The 23,236-nt window shown below is 32.4% G+C and overlaps 1 protein-coding gene across 6 annotated transcripts in view; it reads left to right on the forward strand.

The window, feature by feature from the left end:
- Window positions 1–23,236, forward strand: part of CSMD3 (CUB and Sushi multiple domains 3) — a 1,223,593-nt gene that overhangs the window by 1,125,746 nt on the left and 74,611 nt on the right. For all 6 annotated transcript variants that reach the window (XM_021090582.1, XM_021090583.1, XM_021090584.1 and 3 more), the window contains 6 exons: window positions 2,394–2,579; window positions 4,441–4,635; window positions 7,523–7,696; window positions 18,626–18,799; window positions 22,103–22,276; window positions 22,989–23,174. In XM_021090582.1, coding sequence (XP_020946241.1) covers window positions 2,394–2,579; window positions 4,441–4,635; window positions 7,523–7,696; window positions 18,626–18,799; window positions 22,103–22,276; window positions 22,989–23,174 — 1,089 coding nt within the window. The remainder of the gene's footprint in view (window positions 1–2,393; window positions 2,580–4,440; window positions 4,636–7,522; window positions 7,697–18,625; window positions 18,800–22,102; window positions 22,277–22,988; window positions 23,175–23,236) is intronic.

Raw genomic sequence — 23,236 nt, forward strand, 5'->3', positions numbered from 1 at the left:
CACAAAGATAGAAAACTTAGTATGTTATCTCTATATGGGTTTGGTGTGGTGTTTAATTTCTTTACACATCACCTAATCATTCAGTGATCCCCTGTCCTGTCAGGAATTAAACCATTATCATTCCTTTATACACCTGTGAATTGTATAGGGTTATGTAGAAACAGCCACTCTGTATTCCCTGCCTCACTTTTAATTTGTACTTGTTTGAGAGCTCTGCAGAGGGTTCTTTGGAACTCTCTTTTGTCTTTTTTTTTTTTTTATCTAAAGAAGTTAAATTGTAAGCTTTCTATATGTACAATTGTTCTATCATTTTAGTGTTTTGTCCTTTTTTTTTCAGTTCTACAATGTGGAACCTAAACTATTTAAACTGAATTTCACTTTTACTTTGCTTTAAGTTTAACCTACATTATCCCAACAATGTATAGTTAATTTTTAAAAAATGAATAAATATATGATCTTTGGTGGGTTTATTACAAATTGAAATTCCCACAAGTCCTAAGTAGAAATACAAACATTGCTTTAACAGACATCAGGGAACCATTTAGATTTGCAACACTATTTTAGAGGTCTATAATTAGATAGTAGGGATAATAACATAATTATATGAGATTGCTTATATAATTTATTAAATCAACATTACTGCTTTTCTGTTTATAATTTGCAGGTTATCAAATTACAAAAGATCAAACTATTCACCAGTAGGGAGTCTGCCATTCCTGAGATTTTCACACCGGTTTCATTCATGTTTTTTCATTTTATAGTCAATTTGCATGGATTAATTAAAATTAAACAGCTAAATGGTATTTTATAAGAAAAGTAGAAACAATTTTAAGTTGAAATGGGATACAGGTAAATAGAATACAGCTTTTATAAATGTTCAAACTAAATTCACATCCTTCTGTTATGTATTTTGATATGAGAAAAATATAGTTATAAGTCCAGGATCTCTTACATGAAACCAATAAAACTATATATTTCAGAATTTAGAAATATTCTGATTTTATAAAGGTACATATGTAGAGAGTACATATACCAGCTATTACCTAATAATTCCAGTTGGTTCTGAAGCTAAACCTATGTTCAAATACATTAATCTTTCCTGCAGAGAGATGTATGAATACACTGACTCAAGTAAAAAATACAAATAATCTTATTTAAATAGAGATTTCCTATCAAATGTAGTCTTTGAAAGCTTGTGCTTTTTTTTTTTTCTTTTTGGAGATGCAGAGTGTGTACTTGTAGAGCAAAGATTGGAAACATTTGATCTTAGGGGACTTCTACATATGCATTTCAGTTTATTATATGTGAAAATATAGACAATAAACTATTTAAATATAAATTTTCATTTTGATTATCACACAAAAAAGTTAAAATTAACTTTTATGTAAATTAGATTTGTTATAGACAAAAATTCAAGATCTCTAAGACATATCAGCCAAATGTAGGAAGATCCAAACTCGGTTTTAAGACAATCCAGACCTTGTATTTATTAAACATATCTATACACACAATATTCCATGGATGGTGCCTGACCACATAAGAGTTTGACTGGACCTAAGAAAAGAAATATCCACCTTCCATGTAAAATAAATCTGTTTTATTCCTGACAAAAGTCCTGATGAGTACTGGCTAACCACTTTTATAATCTTTAATAACTATCTATCAAATTGAATTGACCTACCTTGCTTGGTAGTCGCTCAGATATGAGTTAGCACTAATACATTCTATTTACCTAACTTGCCTTCTTAGATAATCTATAAGTTATAGTGCTGATAACTATGTACATCCTGACAAGAAACTAAGTAAGAGACCAAGAAATAAAGTATTAATAATGTATGGTTTCACTAAGAGACCAAGAAATAAAGTATTAAGTAAGTAAGAGACCAAGAAATAAAGTATTAATAATGTATGGTTTCACTACTTTATTTATTTATCTATTTTTGTCTTTTTGCCTTTCCTTGAGCCACTTCCGTGGCATATGGAGGTTCCCAGGCTAGGGGTCTAAACTGAGCTGTAGCCACCAGCCTATGCCAGAGCCACAACAACACAGGATCCGAGCCAAGTCTGCAACCTACACCACAGCTCACGGCAATGCTGGATCCTTAATCCACTGAACAAGGCCAGGGATGGAATCCGCAACCTCATGGTTCCTAGTTGGATTTGTTAACCACTGAGCCACAAAGGGAACTCCTGGTTTCACTAATTTAAAAACACACTCAATAAGAGTTTGAAATAAATGATTTGAAAAGTTACAGTTCAGAAAAACTTTTTGGGGAGGTATTCTAAAATTGTTTCAGAGGAATTAATACAATTTCAAGTAGTTTCACATGCTCTACAGTTTATGAGACTTATTTTTCTGTTTCTATGGTCTTGTATATATGTATTTATTTTAGCAATTTCCTGTGGGATTCCTAAAGCTCCAACAAATGGAGGAATACTCACAACAGACTACTTGGTAGGAACCCGAGTTACCTATTTTTGTAATGATGGATATAGATTGTCATCTAAGGAGCTTACCACTGCCGTATGTCAATCAGATGGAACTTGGAGCAATCATAACAAGACCCCTCGCTGTGTTGGTATGTATGTTGAGCAAATTTAATCACTTGTGTCTCTACTGGCATTTATATGATTTGAAATGTATGTATTATTCAAATTTTAGAACCAGACCCTGAAATGAAGTGTAATATCTAGGAGGGAAATAAAAGTAAATTAAGCTGTCTTATACTATGAGGAACGGGAATACAGTATAAGGATTTTTTCTTTGTTTTCAGAAATTCCAGAATATTTATGTCAAAAAAAATAATGTGGCATTGTGTTTTATATAACAAAGTTTTATTTATTTGGTAAAAAGTCATCCATCAATCAACATGTGTTTGCAATGCACAGGCCTTTGAAAAAGATTTAATATTTGCATTAATAAAATTACATTTTGATATATTCAGCTCTGATGTTTATAAGCATAATCAATGAGCTGAGATGATCCATTATATTCAGCTTTTGTCAGAATTATTTAGGTTACTTACATTTAGACTATTTCTCATTACTGTCATTACTACTTTGACAAGTAAATGTATATTATATAACAATTATAGAAAACAATTCTGATAAAATATTTAGTAGCAAAAGGATTAGAAAATGTGTGTTTAAATATGGTTTTTGATTTTTCCCCATAAGTCAATAATTTATTTTCATTTAGTATTTCATCTTAGCTGTGATTTCATTTTAAATAGGATTGTTAAATTATTTGCAATCTTAACCTGTGTCTAAAAATGCATCTACTTACATTGAGCAAATTTTGAATTGGCTGAAATTTATACCATAAGTCTTACATAAAAGATAATTATCACAAAATAAATTTCCTCAGAATATAATGTTTCCAGGAGTTCCCATTGCGACATGGTGGAAACAAATCCCACTGGTAACCATCAGGTTGCGGGTTTGATCCCTGATCTCTCTCAGTGGGTTAAGGATGCAGCACTGCCCTGAGCTGTGCAGGTTGCAGATGTGGCTCGGATACTATTGCTGTGGCTGTGGCATGGGCCAGCAGCTATAGCTCTGATTTGACCCCTAGCTTGGGAACTTCCATAGGCCGGAGATGCAATCCTAATATATATATCAGAATTTAGAAATATTCCAATTTTATAAAGGTACCTATATATATATATATATATATATATATATATATATATATATAGTCTTTCCAAAACTCTTAAAGAAATGAGAGTGTATTGTTTCCAAATATTGCCTATTGTGACTAATGCTGTAGGGAACATGGGAGTGCAGATATCTCTTTGAGATCCTGATTTCCTTTCCTTTGGATATATATCCTAAAGTGTGATTGCTGGATCATGTAATAGCTTGTTTCAATTTTTGAGGAACCTTCATACTGGTATAAGTATGAATTTCATAGTGGCTCTATCAGTTTACATTTATAACTTGCACAAAGATTCCCCTTTTTCCATATCCTATCAATTATAATGATATAGCAAGGAAAAAAGAGAAAAGGCTACTTTTAAATCAGCGTCAAGCAAATGAGACAATATTAACAAACTAATATTGGAATGATTCATCACTAAAATTATACTTTATGTCTTCCTATAATAAGGAGTGAATTTGGATATGATAATCCCCCCCCCCAAAAAAAGAAGGAGTGGAAATAATAGAGTAGAGGTAAGTCAGTAATAGGGATTCTAGGTATATGGAAGAATATGTACAAAGACTTTCATATGTGAAATAACATATTCAAGGAATTGCCAATAGTACCATATTGGGAATGGAAAAGATTAACATGAAAAAAAATTCTAAAGGTTTTTTTTATGGCACAAAAGTGAATGAAATAAGGAAGTGGTGAGCTAAGGATGGGATAGACATGAGTTATAGTTAAGACATAGAGCAGACATGACAGACTTAGCATTTATCTTCTTGGTTTTTGTATAGTCGTTACATGTCCAAGCATCAACTCCTTTACTTTGGAACATGGAAGGTGGAGAATTGTGAATGGCTCCCATTATGAATACAAAACCAAGGTAGTTTTCAGCTGTGACCCTGGTTATCATGGACTAGGTCCTGCTTCAATTGAGTGTCTTCCTAATGGTACCTGGAGTTGGAGAAATGAAAGACCATATTGCCAAAGTAAGCATACACTCTCATAAACTTTTTTTCATTTTTAAATTTGTATAGTTGACTTACAATGTTGTGATAATTTCTGCTGTACATCAAAGTGATTCAGCTACGCATATACACATACCCATTCTCTTTCTGATTCTTTTCCCATATAGATCATCACACAATGTTGTGTAGAGTTCTCTGTGATATATAGCAGGTCCCTGTTGGCCAATTATTCCATATACCTCAGTGTTTATGTGCCAATCCCAAACCCCCAGTCCATCCCACCCCCTCCCCCACCTATCCCCTTTGCTAACCCTAAGTTTTTCAAAGTCTCTTAAACCTACTTCCTAAGTAGTCCTTGGTGATTGAATTGCTTTATCACTTCTTTTTTTCCACACACCTTAGGGCAATAACAAGGAAACTTTATTTAAAGGGTCATTTATTCTCAAGTCATCTTAAAATTTTGTAACTGTTTTTGGTATTTGTAAATGGTTATAAAAAAAGAAACCAAGGGCTTTGTATTCAAAATTTCTGTGCTTGGATTCTAGGTCTATCATTGACTAAAATAACTAGGCATTGCTTTTAGCCTTTCACATGTATTAATTCATTTATTCCTTAGATCCCATCCTATAAATCAGTTGATATTTTATTTATTTTATAAAAAATGAATCTGAGCCCAAGATTTAATCATGTTATATACGTCACAAAGCTTATAAACGGTGGGGAATTTGGTTTCAAACCCAAGGAGTCTGATTATAACTTCTCTTGTTTGATATTATATCATGTTTATTCTATTTCTTAAACTAAAAAAAAATATAATAATACTTATGTCATTAGTTATTACCTCATAGTTTTATAAAGATTTAATGATGTGACATATTAAAAAATCAGCTAGAATCCGATTCATAGCAGCAGCTCAATAAATATTTATTGAATAAAATTGAACATTTTAGTCATTCTGTTTTCATGCATTCTTATAATACAAATGGCCTTTGTCTAATGAAGACAGGCTAACTGAACATAGGATAATCAGATGAAATATCTTGAACTTCCTTTGCGTTTCTTCACTGCATTTATTGACTGTTTACTTCATGCCAGGAAATGTGCTAGGCTGAAAATTCATCCTTTTATTATGTGTTCAATACAACTCTATGGCATTTATTGTATATATACATAATTTACAAATAAATTAATAAAAATATATCTAACTAAGATTATGGTGGCTAAAAATGTTTAATGTAAGAGACAACTCCCTCTATGTAGTAAATACACAAGTACCTGTAATACTTTACATATAAATATTCTATTTTGCAATTTATCTTCTTAATCTCTATGTAAGCAGAGGACTTTGAGGTTGCCATTTTTATATTGATGAATTAAAATCTCAAAATACATAAGTAAATTACATATTCTAAAATATGATATACATATTTGTAAACTTTTGTCTTATTCTTTCAGTTTTTCACCCAGGACCTTTCTCTTCTTCGAGCTTTTTTGTTTTTCCATTGTAATTTATTTTAAAAGGCGCATGGTTTAGGGATATTTCAAGGATTTAGGAAAAATTTATCTACAACGTACTTATTAATTTAATCAGAGATTGAACAAATATTTGTCTGGTTTCTTTGTGTTCAATACTTTAGTATTAGAAGAATTTAAGTTATATAGATCAGGTTCCTGCCCACATGTGAGAATTAGAAAGGAGGAAGACAAGAATGTGTGAATTGCAATTCAGTGAGAAAAATGGAAAAAATAATATTTTAGGGGGCCTCCATTTATTCATCTTTGAAATAATATAAATATCAACATTATTAATATTGAAATAATATAAATATCACCATTATTAATATTAGTAAATATTGTAGCTACCTCAAAAGATTATTTGAGGGCTAAGTTCAAAACAATCATTACATTTAAAATTGTATATTAACTTTTTAGAAGTCTGCAAATTTTCTGTTTGTCAATCTAATAACCCCCTAAAGCCTAGAGCTAGAAGCCAAGGTTGAAGCCAGAATAAATTCTGGTGGTTAAGCATTCAATTCTAGAATGAGATAGCCAGGTTTAAATTTTTATTTAGCTATTTATAAGCTTTGGAATCTTATTAAAGTTATTTACCTTTTATATGCCCATATCTTGGTGCACACAATTCAATGCATCTACCTCATAGAGTTGTTTTGAGAATTACGTGAGTTAAAGCATTGATAATAGTGTCTGGAAAAATATATGCACTCAAAAAACACTAATATTGTTTTTATTCTAGAAAGAAGTTTCATTTGGTGATCTTTAAATATAAAGGAGTCATATAAAAATATAAAAGGAGTAATATAAAAAGGTTGGGTTCTGAATGACCTAGCAAGTCAGTGAATCTGTATTTTTCAGTTTTTTAAAACCTAAAAACAAAATATGAATATAATTATATCTAATGGTTCTTGTGAGAAACGAATGGTATTTCACATGTAAAGGGCTTTGTAAACCGTAGAAAGCTCAACAAAAATTAAGTATAATTATGATCTTAGATAATGAGGAAAGTTTGGTTTGATAAATCAAAGATTGCCCAATGTCACTTGCTGAGTCAGAGAAAGACTTTAGACTAATGAATTGTCCTTCCTTTAATCTTGTGGATTTATTTTTTTCACTACAACCTGCTGAGTGACCAGGTTGGCTAAGCAAAAAATGCGAACAAAATAGCTTCATCACATGTCACTGTCGCTTACAAGGTTTTATGGGAACTCAAAAGAGATACATTTCAAGTTATGTCATCTATTTTCCCTATACTCTCACAGTCATTCAAACATGTTTTATAGATATCAATCGCAATTTTAAAAACATCAAATCATAGAAATTCAAAATGTTGAAAGTATGATTTTTTACAAGTTCATATTATCTTCAAGCATTTTTTTGAATTGTTTTCAAGTCATATCCTGTGGAGAACTACCTACACCTCCAAATGGAAATAAGATTGGAACTCAAACTTCATACGGGTCAACAGCCATCTTTACCTGTGATTCTGGATTCATGCTTGTGGGTTCTGCTGTTCGGGAATGCCTTTCTTCAGGTCTTTGGAGTGGATCTGAAACCAGATGCCTAGGTAAAGATTTTTATGGCATTTTAACCAAACACCCCAAACCCCTTCCTCTGGAAAGGAGGCAGCACTCTTTCTATAATAAGAGATAACTTATATTCATTCAGTAAGGATGCTAAAAACCAGATAATATGTAAGTTTAAAATATCTTATGGTAGAAAAGCTGTTAAACAGATAACTCTTAAAGTTAGTCAACTAGTATTCCGAGATGATAATCTAATGTCATTAAGAAGAGATGCATTTTCTTGCAGGCACGGTGTAAACAAAAGGTGAAAACTAATTGCTGAAAATTATATGTCTGCATACTTAGCTGGATTAATCCCTGTAGCAGTTAATTCATTCTAAACCATAGTCAATTCTCCTTCCACCTGTTTGCTTAAGGTAGTGAATAAAGAAGAAAAACAATTTGCACACTTAGATATCTTTCCCCCTTTTAACTTCCTAAGATTTCAACCTATGTAGTAGTACTTTCTATTAAAGCTTTACAGATCTATTTTTCATACCTGATTTTAGCCAAATAGAACTTTTTTACCTTAGGGTTTTTAAAATTCATTTTATATATATGTTATGTATATATACATAACACTGTTCATTAAAAGAAACACCTCTTTTATTATTAAAGTATCTTACAATTTATGCTTTATTCTTTTTTCAAATAATTCAATAATTTCATTAATATTAAGAGAAATACATGATTTATGCTTTTTTTCTAAAATTATTTCAAGATACATCAGCAAATATTGAATTAAGTAGTAATGAAAATTTTTTTTGTTACAATTATTTTTTAATAGTTATTTCCCCAATACAATTTTTTTTCTACTGTACAGCATGGTGACCCAGTTACACATACATGTACACATTCTATTCTCACACATTATCATGCTCCATCATAAGTGACTAGACATAGTTCCAAGTGCCACACAGCAGGATCTTATTGCTAATCCATTCCAAAGGCAATAATTTATATCTATTAACCTGAAGCTCCCCAACCACCCCACTCCCTCCCCTTCCCCCTTGGCAACCACAAGTCTATTCTCCAAATCCATGATTTTCTTTTCTGAGGAGATGATCATTTGTGCTGGATGTTAGATTCCACTTATAAGTGATATCATATGGTATTTGTCTTTCTCTTTCTGACCTACTTCACTCAGGATGAGCGTCTCTAGCTCCATCCATGTTGCTGCAAATGGCATGATTTTGTTCTTTTTATGGCTGAGTAGTATTCCATTGTGTCTATATATGACATCTTCCTAATCCAATCATCTGTTGATGGCCATTTGGGTTGTTTCCACGTTTTGGCTATTGTGAATAGTGATGCAATGAACATGTGGGTACACGTGTCTTTTTTAAGGAGAGTTTTGTCTGGATATATGCCCAAGAGTGGGATTGCTGGGTTATATGGTAGTTCTATGTACAGATTTCTAAGGTACTTCCATACTGTTCTCCATAGTGGTTGTACCAGATTACATTCCCACCAACAGTGCAGGAGGGTTCCCTTTTCTCCACACCCCCTCCAGCATTTGTTCTTTGTGTACTTCTTAATGATGGCCATTCTGACTGGTGTGAGGTGGTATCTCATGGGAGTTTTGATTTGCATTTCTCTAATAATCAAGGATGTTGAGCATCTTTTCATGTGCTTGTTAGCCATCTGTATATCTTCCTGGGGAAAATGTCTATTTAGGTCTTTTACCCATTTTTCCATTGGGTTGTTGGCTTTTTTGCTGTTGAGTTGTAGAAGTTGTTTGTATATTCTAGAGATTAAGCCCATGTTAGTTGCATCATTTGAAACTATATTCTTCCCTTCTGTAAGTTGACTTTTTGTTTTCCTTTGCTGTGCAAAAACGTGTCAGTTTGATTAGGTCCCATGGATTTACTCTTATTTCTGTTACTTTGGGAGACTGACCTGAGAAAATATTCATAAATTTAATGTCATAGAATGTTTGCCTATGTTCTCTTCCAGGAGTTTGATGGTGTCTTGTCTTATATTTAAGTCTTTCAACCATTTAAAGTTTATTTTTGTGCATGGTGTGAGAGTGTGTTCTAGTTTCATTGATTTACATGCAGCTGTCCAGGTTTCCCAGCAATACTTGCTGAAAAGACTGTCCTTTCCCCATATTATGTTCTTGCCTCCTTTGTCCAAGATTAATTGACCATAGGTGTCTGGGTTTATTTCTGGGTTCTCTATTCTGTTCCATTGGTCTATATGTCTGTTTTGGTACCAGTACTACACTGTCTTGATCACTGTGGCTTTGTAATATTGCCTGAAGTCTGGGAGAGCTATGCCTCCTTCTTGGTTTTTGCTCCTCAGAATCGCTTTGGCAATTCTGTGTCTTTTGTTGTTCCATATCAATATTTGGATTGTTTGTTCTAGTTCTGTGAAAAATGTCATGGGTAATTTTATAGGGATTGCATTGAAAATTGTTCTAGGGTGTTCCCATTGTGGCTCAGCAGTCATGAGACCAAGTAATATCCATGAGGATGCAGGTTCAATCCCTGGCCTCGTTCAGTGGGTTAAGTATCTAGTTTGGTGTGAGCTATGGTGTAGTTCACAGACATAGCTCAGAACTGGTGTTGCTGTGGCTCTGTCATAAGCCAGCAGCAGCTCTCTTTCAACCCCTAACCGGGGAACTTCCACCTGCTGCACATGCAGCCCTAAAAAGCAAAAACAGAAAAGAAAAGAAAGAAAATTGTTCTAATAATTATTCACTTGTCTTTGGGAACAAGGCATAATCTTTTTTGTGTACTAATTTAAAAACTGCTGATTATTATGAACAAGGTAGTGATAAAATCTTTTGTCTCTAAAGTTTTACTATTTAAAATGTTCATGGCAGAAGAGTATGTTTTAGCAATTTAAATACATACTCTTTTGATAATAAGCTTGAAAATATTTATGGTAACATAATCATTATTTGAAACTTAGAAGGGCATATAACTATAGATTTTGGTTAAAATTCCTTTTACTCACCCTCTCAGACATATTTGTTAATAAGTGTACTTGGAAACCTAGTAACAATTATTTCTTTATATGAGTACACATTTCTTTGAATATGCTTTAAGATCATTTTATAAAAAATAAATGGTTAATAAATTATTATGAATTAATATAGGATTAATAATAAATAATTCTTATTAGATTCTAACTTGGTTTTTGGTTATGCTGACTTCAGTTAAAGATTTCTAAGTTTACTTATTCATTTGAAAATATGTATATCAAACTAAATTTATAATACTATATTTTATGACTCTTACCCTGAAGAAATACTATTGTATAGTATATATTATTTCTTGAATATTGTAAATAGAGAGTGGATTTATTCACCTATTTAGAATCCTGATTCTTTTTTCTAAAGATAGGGCATAGGGAGAATATTAATAAGAAAACATTGCCTCTCATTCTAGGAAGACAACAACATTCACCAAATAGGATATAATGTTGACATCTAATATAAATTAAAAAGTATATAGGAGGAAAGCATGATTGCAAAACAAGATCCTAGAATCATATGCTTGACTTGACCTTAAGAATTCATGTAGTCCAGTCATTCTTCTCATGATTGCAAACAACTCCCCCTCATAGCTTTAGATCCTTTTGGCTTAGAATGGCCGCTAGGATATACTTATGGTTTTTTCTTTAAATAGAGTGCATTTGTTATTGAGTAAATTTAGCAGTATATATGCATGATCTCCATGGTAAATTTAAAAAAAATATATTGTTATTGCAAAAAAATTTCACCTAGATTGCATAATTAGCAATTTGTCACATTTGCTTGCCATATTTCTATTCATCCTTCCATGCCTCTGTCAATCCAATTCATTGTATTTTTGATGCATTTTGAAGTTGCTGAATTTGCTACACTTCTTGCTAACTATTTCAATATACATATTAACTAGAGTGCAATATTTTCTCATGGTTCTTGTTTCTTTTTTTATGGTGGCAAATGTACATACAGTGAAATTGTGCATATCATAAATATACTGTTGAATATGTTTTGACAAATGTGTTCACTTGTGCAACTCAAACCACTCTATAGGTATAGAATACTACCATTACCTCAGAAAGTTTCCTTGTGACCCTTTATAGGTCAATCTGCAGCTGTCCTTCCCCCTGCACCCCAAAGCTAACTGTTCTGATTATTTTCACCGTATTGTAGTTCCCACTGTTCTAGAAATTCATATAGATGGAATCTTAAATTATATACTCTTTATGTAAGTATTCTTTCCTCCAAGTTATGTATATCAATTTTTTTAAATCTGAGTAAAATCCCATTGTATGAATATACTACACTTCTACCATTCCCCTGTTGATGGACACATGGACTCTTGTTCGGTTTGGGGCTATTATGAATTAAGCTGCTGTGAACATTTGTGTAAAAGTCTTTCTGTAGACATGTGAATTGATTTCTCTTCAATACTCTGAAATAAAATTCCTGGAGGGTTCCTCTTGTCTAACTTTTTATCCAGCATGTAGTGTAGCCAGTCTTTTATTTTATTCATTCCATTGGGTTCATAGAGGTATCTTTTTTTTTTTTTTTTTTGTCTTTTTGCCTCTTCTAGGGCTGCACTCACAGCATATGGAAGTTCCCTGGCTAGGGATCTAATCGGAGCTGTAGCTGCTGGCCTTCTCCACAGCCACAGCAACTCAGGATCCAAGTCTTGTCTGCGACCCACCCACAGCTGACGGCAACACTGGATCCTTAACCCACTGAACAAGGCCAGGGATTGAACCCACAACCTCATGGTTCCTAGTCAGATTCGTTAGCCACTGAGCCACGATGGGAACTCCTCATAGAGGTATCTTACAAGATTTAATTTTTACAAGATTAATAACTACTGATATCTATAGTTTCTTTTTTTAAAATTGTTATTTCCCCAATACAATTTGTTTCTACTGTAAATTTCCTATCGTTTCTTAAGCCTATTGACCATTTATTCATTTTGCTTTGTGAAACGCTGAAGTATATCAAATTGCCTTTTATTATGAGTTATAGGAGTTCTTTATATATCTTGTCTTTTAATATTTTCTCTCTGCCTATGAGCTACCTATTCATTTCTTTATGATGTCCTAATAAGGAGTTTTCCATTTTTGTAAAATGCGTCTCTTTTTTTTTTTTTCTTTTTGGTTATTGCTTTTTGTTTAAAAACTTTGGTCCAACCATAAGTCACAAAGATTTTCTTTCATGTTTTCTTCTAGAAGTTTATAGTTTCAGGTCTTACTGTATATCTCTGATTATATTTATTTTTAATTTGTTGTATGTATCAGGAAATAAGATTGGGATTTTATGTTTGTTTATTTTTTTGTTGAGTAGTTTTTATAATAAGTCTTGAAATTTTGTATGTAAATCTTCCAAATTTTTTCTTATTTTTTAGGATGTCTTTGATACTCGGCATTCTTTGTAGTTTCATGTATGTTGTATAATTAACTTATTTTTATTTTTAAAATGCTTGGTAGAATTATGATCAAGATTGCAGTCAATCTATAGATCATTGGGAAGAATTGGCATCTAATAATAAGTCCTCCAGTTCCTAAACACAGTAAAGTTTGTATATTTATTCATTTATTAAGATCTTCTTTTATTTTTGGCTAATAGTAATATTTAAGGAGTTCCTGTCGTGGAGCAGTGGAAATGAATCCTACTAGGAACCATGAGGTTGTGGGTTCAATCCCTGGCCTCGCTTAGTGGGTTAAGGATCCAGTGTTGCTGTGAGCTGTGGTGTAGGTCGCAGATGCAGCTTGGATCCAGCATTGCTTTGGCTGTAGTGTAGGCCAGCAGCTGTAGCTCTGATTAGACCCCTAGCCTAGGAATCTCCATATGCTGTGGGTACAGACCTGTAAAGAGAAAAAGACAAAAAAAAGTTATAAAGAAATATTTATATAGAAATCATATATATCTATTGCTAAATTTATTCCATAGAATTTCTAGTGCATTTACACCATTATAATTTAAAATGTTCATTTTAATTACATTTCCAATTGTTTGCTGGTAGTATAAAAAATAGAGTTATTCAAAATATCTAGTATGCTACAACTTCGAAAGTTCAATTTTAGGATTTTCTTAAAACAGAATTTTCTATGTATATGTTACATGAGCATAGAATAGTTTTACTTTTTTCATTTCCCACTTTTTTCTTCTTCCTCTGTATCATTATATTGAACTGCATAAGGCTCACCAAAAATGTTAAATAGAATTGATGATAGTGGTCATCCTTGTGTTATTTCCTATATCAGGAGGAAAGAATGCAATATTTTATCAGCAAATATAATATGACTTTTTTTAGAGAAAGTTTCCTTATATTCCTAATCATTGTTAATTTTTATCATTATCGGGTACTGAATTTTTCCAAATACTTTTTCTACATCAATTGAAATAGATGCTATATATGTTTTTCTATATATATGTTTTTCTCTTTTATTCTATAAATATGGCAGATGATAGTGGTCAATTTTTAATCTTAAACCAACTTATTTTTTTCTTGATAAACCCAAATAATCATGATGTATTATATATGTAACTATATAGATTTTCTAATTTTTTGAAAAGAATCCTACGTCTGTGTTCATAAAGCACAATTGTTTTCTTGTGTATTTCAAGGTTTAATATTGGGGTTATGATTACCTCATCAAACAAGTTAGGATGTGATTCTTTTTTTCTGTTTTCTAAAAGAGTTTTTGTAAGATTGGTGTTGATTGTTTGTTTGCTCACATTTTTCCTTAAATATTTGTTTGAATTTACCAGTTGAAAAATATGAGCCTAATGGATTTTTTAGGGAAAGGATGTGGTTTAAGAATTCAAATGCTTTATAGAAAAAGGGCTATTCATATTTTCTATTGTATCTTGTGTTAGTTTGGGGCAACAACATTTTCAAAAATGTGTCCTTTTATTCTGAATTGTTAAATGCATCAGTATAGAATAATGGTTTAATTTCTGTAGGCTTTGTAATGAAATCACTTCATTCATTCCTATTATTGGTAATTTTGTTCTCCTTTTGTGTGTGTGTGTGGGTGGGTGGTGTTAGGATTAGCTAGGAGTCTAACACTCTTTTTTTTTTTTTTAAGCTTCAACCCTTTGATTATCTCATCTCTGTTCCAATAATGTATTTCTCCTGGCTTAGTCTAGCATATCTTCTTTTGTTTTTTAAATTGAGGTGTAGGAGCTCCTATTGTGGCACAGTGGGTAAGAATTCTACTTTAGCCACTTGGGTCACTATGGAAGCACAGGTTCAATCTCTGGCCCAATGCAGTGGGTTAAAAGATCTGGTGTTGCTGTGGCTATGGAGGAACAGTTTCCTAGCCTATGAACTTTCATATACCACGGGTGCAGCCCTAAAAAAAAATTGAGGTGTATCTGATATATGATATTTTATTAAGCTTCAAGTATACAGCAAAGTGATTCAACATTTGCATGCATAGCAAAATGGTTACCACAATAAGTCTAGTTATCATCAATCATCTTAGAAAGTTAATACAGTAATATTGACTATATCCTCCATGCTGTACATTCTATACCCATGACTTATTTGTTTTATTAGTAGAAGTTTGAACTTAATTCCCTTCACCCATTTCACCTTTTCATTCTTTTTATGACTGAATAGTATACCATGGTGTGTGTGTGTGTGTGTGTGTGTGTGTGCGCGTGTGCGTGTGTATCATATATTCTTATTGATGAGTATCAGTTGATGGACACTTGTTTTCATATCTTGGCTACTGTAAATTTTGCTGTAGTGAACATAAGGGTGCACATTTTTTTTGAATTAGTGTTTATTTTCTCTCCCTGTGGATAGATTCCCATTAGTGGATTTGCTGGTTCATACAGTAGCTCTATTTTTAATTTTTTAAGAAAACTCTATACTGTTTTCATAGTGGATGGACTAGTTTACATTCTCGCCAAAGGTGCATGGGATTTCCTTTTCTCTACCTTCTCAACAACACTCGTTATTTCTTTTTGTCTTTCTGATAATATACATTCTGTCAAGTGTAAGGCACTTTGTGGTTTTGATTTGAATTTCCCTGATGATTAGTGCTAGTAAGCATCTCTTCATGTGCCTGTTGGCAATTTGTATGTCTTCTTTGGAAAAATGTCTGTTTAGATCCTCTGCCCATTTATTAATTGGATTGTTTGTTTCTGTGGGTTTTTAATAATGTTTTAGATACTCACTCTTTATCAGTTAAATGCTTTTCAAATATTTTCTCTGATGTAGTAGATTGCCTTCTTATTTTGTTGATAGTTTCCTTCACTATGCAAAAGCTTTTTAGTATGATGTAGTCCCATTTGTTTATTTTTGCTTTGGTTGTCCTGTCAAGGAGACAGAACTGAAAAATAACTATTAAGAATGATGTCAAACAGCATGCTGCATGTTTTCTTCCAGAAGTTTATGGTTTCAGATCTTATATTTTTTAATCCATTTGGAGTTTATTTTTATACGTAGGGTAATAAAGTTACCCAATTTCATTATTTTGCATGTAGTGGTCCAATTTTCCAACACCATTTATTTTATTTATTTTTTATTTTTTTGGAGCCACACATGCAGCATATGAAAGTTCCCAGGCTAAGGGTTGAATCAGAGCTACAGCTGCCAACCTAAGTCACAGCCACAGCCACATGGTATCTGAGCCACATCTGTGATCTACAGCACAGCTCATGGCAACACTGAATCCTTAACCCACTGAACAAAGCCAGGGATCTAACCTGCATCCTCATGGATACTAGTTGGGTTTGTTACCACTGAGCCACAATGGGAACTCCTTCAACACCATTTATCGAAGAGACCTTTTCCTCATTTTATATTTTTGCTTTCTTCATCATAGATTAATTGACCATATAAGTCTGAGTTTTATTTCTGGATTCTCTATTCTGTTCCAGTGACTATATATTTGTTTTTGTGCCAGCACCATACTGTTTTGATTACTATAGCTTTGTTGTATAGTTTGAAATAATGTAGTATGATACCTCTAGATTTGTTCTTTCTCAAGATTGTTTTGGCTATTTGGATTTTCATTCAAACTTTAGAGTTATTTGCTTTAATTATGTGAAAAGTGTTATGGGTATTTTGATAAGAATTGCACTGAGTCTGTATGTTTCCTTGGGGAGTATGGTCATTTTAACAATATTAGTTCTTTAACCCATGAACATGGGATATCTTTCCATGTGTTTGTGTCATCTTTAATTTCTTTCATCAAGGTCTGATAGTTTTTTTTTCCAAGTACAAGTCTTTCACCTCCTTGGTTAGATATATTCTTGGATATTTTTTGATGCAATTGTAAATAAATGGATTATTTTCTTAATTTATCTTTCTGATTTTTTATTATGGTATATAAAAATGCAGTGAATTTCTGTATATTAGTTTTGTATACTACAACTGCACTGAATTCATTTATTCTAATAGTTTCTCAGTATCATCTTTAGAATTTTCTGTATATATCTGCAAATAGTTTCAGTTTTACATCTCTTCCAATTTGGATGCATTTTATTTCTTTTCTGTGTTTGATTGCTGTGGCTAGGGTTTCCAATACTATGTTGAATAAAATGGGGAGAATGAGTGACCTTGACTTGTACCTGATCTTAGAGGAAAAGCTTTTAGCTTTTCACTGTTTAAAATGATATTGGCTATAGGTTTTGTCATATATGGCCTTTGTTATGCTAAGATACTTCATCTATATCCACTTTATTGAGAGAGAGTTCTTAACACAAAGGTATGTTGCGACATTGGCATTTTTTTTCCGGCACTTATAGAGATGATCATATGGTTTTATCTTTTATTATTTTACCTTGTTTATTTTATTTTTTATTTATATATTTTTATTTATATATTTTAATTATTTTATTTTACTTTAATGTGGTGTATCATAGTTTTTTTTTTCTTTTATCCCTGGAATAAATCTCACTTGATCATACCATATGATCCTTTTAATATTTTGCTGAATTTAGTTTGCCAATATTTTTTTGCTAAGGTTTTCATCTATATTCATCAGGGATATTGGCCTTTAGTTTTCGTATTCTGTGGTGTCCTTATTTTTGTATCAGGGTAATACTGGTCTCCTAAAGTAATTTTAGAAGCTTCCCTATCCTTTAATTTTTTGAGAGAGTTTAAGAAATTATTAAATTTTCTTTGAATGTTTGGTAGAATTCACTGTTAAAACCAGCTGGTCTTGGACTTTTGTTTGTTCAGAGATTTTTGATTAGTATTTCAATCTGTGTACTAGTGATTAATTCTATTCAGATTTTCTAATTCTTCAAGATTCAGTCTTGAAATATTGTAAATTTCTAGAGATTTATACATTTCTTCTAGATTGTCCAATTTGTTGGTGTATAATTGCTCCTTGTAGTCTCTCATAAGTCTGTGTATTTCTATGCTATCAATTGTAATTTCTCCTCTTTCATTTCTGATATTATTCATTTGAACCATCTCTATTTTTAAAGAAATAATTGTTAACTTATGTACTGCCTCTATTGTTCTTCTATTTTCTATTTCCTTGATTTCTATAAATGCCTTTAATATATTCTTCTATCTACTTGTTTTGGCTTTTTGTCTCTTTTATTTTGTTCTTCTTTTTTCTTATTCATAAGTGGATTTTGTAATTCTATATCTTTCTTATTTTCTAATAAAAGAATTTAACACTGTAAAGTCCCTCACTGAGCACTACTTTATATGTATTCCTAAAATTTTGATATGCTATATTTTCATTTTTATAAAGAGTGAAATTTTTTCTAATTTCTCCTAGGCCCAAGTTTTACTAAAGTGTGTTCTTTTAATCCCCAAATATCTGGCATTTTGCTAAGTATCTTATAGTTATGTTTGTGTTATACAATTATGTTTGCATTATTTGTGGCATACTTCTAAGTAAACATTTAAAGATTAGTAAATGTTATATATGTATATAAATATTTACGTAAATCTTAGATCATAATATTAAAAATATTACTTGTTGACCCATTTCAGCGGGTCACTGTGGAGTTCCAGAGCTTATTGTTAATGGTCAAGTCATTGGAGAAAATTATGGATACAGAGACACTGTTGTTTACCAATGTAATCCTGGTTTTCGACTGATTGGTTCTTCAGTGAGAATATGTCAACAGGATCACAACTGGTCTGGTCAACTTCCATCCTGTGTGCGTAAGTAAGCATGACAGAAATACTTAGAGACCTCTGTGAAGTTCTCATGCAGTTACAAGTAGTATTTATTAGATAAGATAAATGACTATATAAACAGTCTTATACATATGTATATCTGTGTGTATGTATGTATTTAAGAACTAAGTTCTCAAAATGCATTTTCCTACAGCTACACACTATCCTTTAATATGAATGTGTTCAGCAACATATAAAAACATCCACTATGAAAGTGAGGGAAAATAATAGAATGTGTGTCATACTTTTTGAATTTGGAAGAATTTTGGAATTGTTTTAATAAAGGATATCACTAGTTCAATAAATATCCATCTGATCTTTTAAGTTAATTTAAATATGAATTCACATATGAAGGATAAAATAAATTTTAAAATAATATTTTTATTATCATTCTTTAAATATACCTGCTGTGCATATCAGTGTTTTGTTTTGTTTTTTTTTAATTTTATTGTAGGGCTACACCCATGGCACATGGAGGTTCTCAGGCTTTGGGATCGAATCAGAGCCGCAGCTGCCGGCCTACACCCCAGCCACAGCAATGTGGGATCTGATCTGTATCTGTGACCTACCCCAAAGCTCATGGCAACATCAGATCCTTAACCCACTGAGCAAGGCCAAGGATCGAACCTGAATCCTCATGGATGCTAGTCAGATTCGTTTCCTCTGAGCCATGATGGGAACTACCATAGTAGTAGTTAATGATCTCTTATTATGTATACAGTATGAATTTGCTCATTATGCATTTATTGTAACAGTTATACTATAAAATAAGAATGTAATTGAATAACTATCGTACTTTTTCTTACTCCACTAAATACCCAGAAGTACACAGTATTTCACATCACAATCCTATTTTGGACTGGAAAGTAAATTATCCATATATTTATTAGTTTTTTCCTAATAAGTTCCATTACCAATAACTGACATAATCCCTAATTATGTTAAAATCTGTGTTAGGAAATGAGAATAAACACTGTAAATATGTTGTAATTGTAACATTGCAGAATCAAATGAGGCTGTAGAGATTTGGGAGGCTTCAGAGAAATAATGTCTGAGGCATTTACTAAAGATTTACAGGAAATACTTAATTTGTGGATAGTTACATCAGTATTTATAAATTCCACCATCGTTAAATTCTTATCCAATCGACAGAAATTTATTGGAGTTCTAGTTTCATGGAAGATACATTAGTGTATTGAGATGTATTAGGATAATAGAATATATAGTTAACAAACTACTTTCATAAGGTACTTGTGCATATGTGTGTGCATGTGCTCACACACACACACACACCCCTCGACTGATGAGTTAAAGACAGCAATATCATGCTTGGGTTGCCCTAGGTTTTTTTTTTTGCCTTTCATTTATATAAAAGCACAGCCAACTAATACCACTATTTTTCTTGCTGAATAATTGAGAATATAAATGGAAATTGGCCCGTGGGGTAAAACTAGTTCCTTTATTGATAATTTTAAACAAGAATAACATGCCGTTACATTTCCAAATGAGTAGTTTGACATTAACAATACAACTGAAAATTAATTGCTCTTGGGTCATATAGAAAGCACTAAAAGTGGCTATGGTCTTTCACTGTGCCCAATTAAAAAACAGTATTACTGGAATTGCTGTGATTAATAAAGTGAAATAATGCAATAAAACAATTCACAGAAATACAGTGTTTGGGAAAAGCCGCACTACATAAAATCTAGACAAGAATTATAACATTAAAAGGATTTAAATTCATTATTATTTTTTTCTACTGTACAGCATGGGGACTGAAGAAATAAAAATTAATAAATAAAAGGTTTTTAATACTTCATCCAGCCAATGCCATAATTTCCAAACAAAACTGTGCAAAATTTTCCAATATCAATAGTGAAGAATATACACCAATATGGTTGATTGGTTTAGAGAATATTAATTTTGATATCTCAAAATATTAAGGAGAATTCTAACATAGCATCAGGCATTATTTTTATTGTTCACATCATGTAGTCATTAAATTATTCTTCAACACACTTTTGCTTATTTGTTATTATTAAAATGACTGTATAAAATTAAATAAAATTATTTCAAAATAATATACAAAAAATGCCTTCATTTATTTTCAATTTTTTTTTAAAGGTGCAGTGTAAATGATTTTTTAAATTTTTATTTATTCATTGATTTATTTATTTTTGCTTTTTAGGGCCGCACCCATGGCATATGGATGTTTCCAGGCTAGGGGGTGGAATCAGAGCTACAACTATCAAACTCTATCATAGCTCATAGCAACACCAGGTCTCTGATCCACTGAGCAAGGCCAGGGATCGAACCTGTATCATCATGGATACTAGTTGGATTTATTTCCACAACCACAACTCCTAGAAAAGGAAATTTGGTTCAGTTTCATTATTTTTGCTTGTTAAACTAGTGACATGAATTTCAGTCTTTCCCAGATGTCTTTGAACTGTAGTATTCTTCCCTAAACAGAAATAGAAAAAGTGAAAAGCTACCATGGAGGAGTTCCCATTGTGGCTCTCTGGGTTAAAACCTAACTAGTATCCATGAGGATGTGGGTTTGATCCTTGGTCTTGTTCAGTGAGTTAAGGATCCATCCCGGACTCCCTCGGTTGGGTTAAGGATCTGGCATTGGTACAAGCTACGGTGTAGGTTGCTGATGTGGCTTGGGTCCCGTGTTGGTGTGACTGTGGTGCAGGCGGATGCTGCTCTAAAGAAACAAAAAAGCTACCAGGGAGTTCCCGTTATGGCGCAGTGGTTAACGAATCCGACTAGGAACCATAGGGTTGCGGGTTCGGTTCCTGCCCTTGCTCAGTGGGTTAACGATCTGGCGTTGCCGTGAGCTGTGGTGTAGGTCGCAGACGCGGCTCGGATCCCGCGTTGCTGTAGCTCTGGTGTAGGCCGGTGGCTACAGCTCCGATTGTACCCTTAGCCTGGGAATCTCCATATGCCGCAGAAGCGGCCCAAGAAATAGGAAAAAGACAAAAAAAAAAAAACAAAACAAAACAAAAAACGCTACCAGGAGACTTAAACGTCCATGCACTACTTGCATAAAATTATCACAATTATAAATAATAATCTATTTACTAATATAGTATTTCACTATATAGACTATTTTGACATTCTGAATTGTTCCTTTACATTAATGAAATTACTTTAAGTATATTTTCATATAAAAGTGGCTTTCTTTCCATGTTGTTTGAAATGATTAAGTATGATTTTCATGGGATTATTGATAACCAAATATTTTGTTCTTTGCTCTCCCCCTTTCTGCTCCATTGTTATTAGCTGTGAGCTGTGGTCATCCTGGAAGTCCAATTTATGGAAGGACAAGTGGAAATGGATTCAACTTCAATGATGTGGTAACATTCTCTTGCAACACTGGGTATCTCATGCAAGGGCCAACAAAAGCACAGTGTCAGGCCAACAGACAGTGGAGCCATCCTCCACCAGTGTGCAAAGGTAAAATCTAACTCTATTCCAGCTTAGAGTATGGTAATAATGTGTCCGTGTAAACACAGATGATAACTTTTGAAACAGCTTGGGCAGAACAGTACAAAATTTTCAGCTAATTAAAGATTTCTTAATTTTTAACATTTTCTTAAAGTTAAAACTGGCAAAACTTGATTTCAGCTACTTAATTGAGTTATCTTCTGCCTATTTTTGGCTGCATGTAAAGTCGTAAAGATCATTTTTACTTTCAGTTTGTTTCATAACTATTGGAACTTGTCTTTTCGATTTATTTTTTTCATATTTTTGGAAAGGCAATATTTGAGACCCAAATTATCATGATACCTGTATTGAAGGTTTATTTATTGTTTTCTTTATAGACACAGATGAAAGAGAATTGTTTTGTATTTTTTCCATTTGCAAAGAGGTATATTTCATATTGTCTGGTAAAATAAAACCAAATTATCATTTCCTGCATTTTAAATGGTTTAACTTAAAAGGCATCATTTTTTATAAATCTGTACTCTGCATAATATTTATGGAATTGCTATAGTTTGTTTGAAACAGTTTTTCAAAAAAGTTTTCCTTTTTCTAATATTTTCACCCTTAGAAATTTCAGTCCGTTATACTCATAGTTCATATGTTGATTTTATTCCTTGAATCTTTGATTTGTTTGATTAAATTTCTGGTGGAAATCTATATTACATATTTGTCTTTTGTTTAGTGGTCAACTGTTCTGATCCTGGAATTCCAGCTAATTCCAAAAGAGAAAGTAAAATAGAACATGGAAACTTTACCTATGGCACTGTGGTATTCTATGACTGCAATCCTGGATATTTCTTATTTGGATCTTCAGTTTTGATATGTCAACCAAATGGACAATGGGACAAACCTTTACCAGAATGTATCAGTAAGTAGATAATGTGTACTCTTCCTTAAGAAAATGCCTTGGCAGCAACATGGATGTTTATT

This window comes from Sus scrofa, chromosome 4 (assembly GCF_000003025.6).
Source record: "Sus scrofa isolate TJ Tabasco breed Duroc chromosome 4, Sscrofa11.1, whole genome shotgun sequence".
Lineage (NCBI taxonomy): Eukaryota > Metazoa > Chordata > Mammalia > Artiodactyla > Suidae > Sus > Sus scrofa.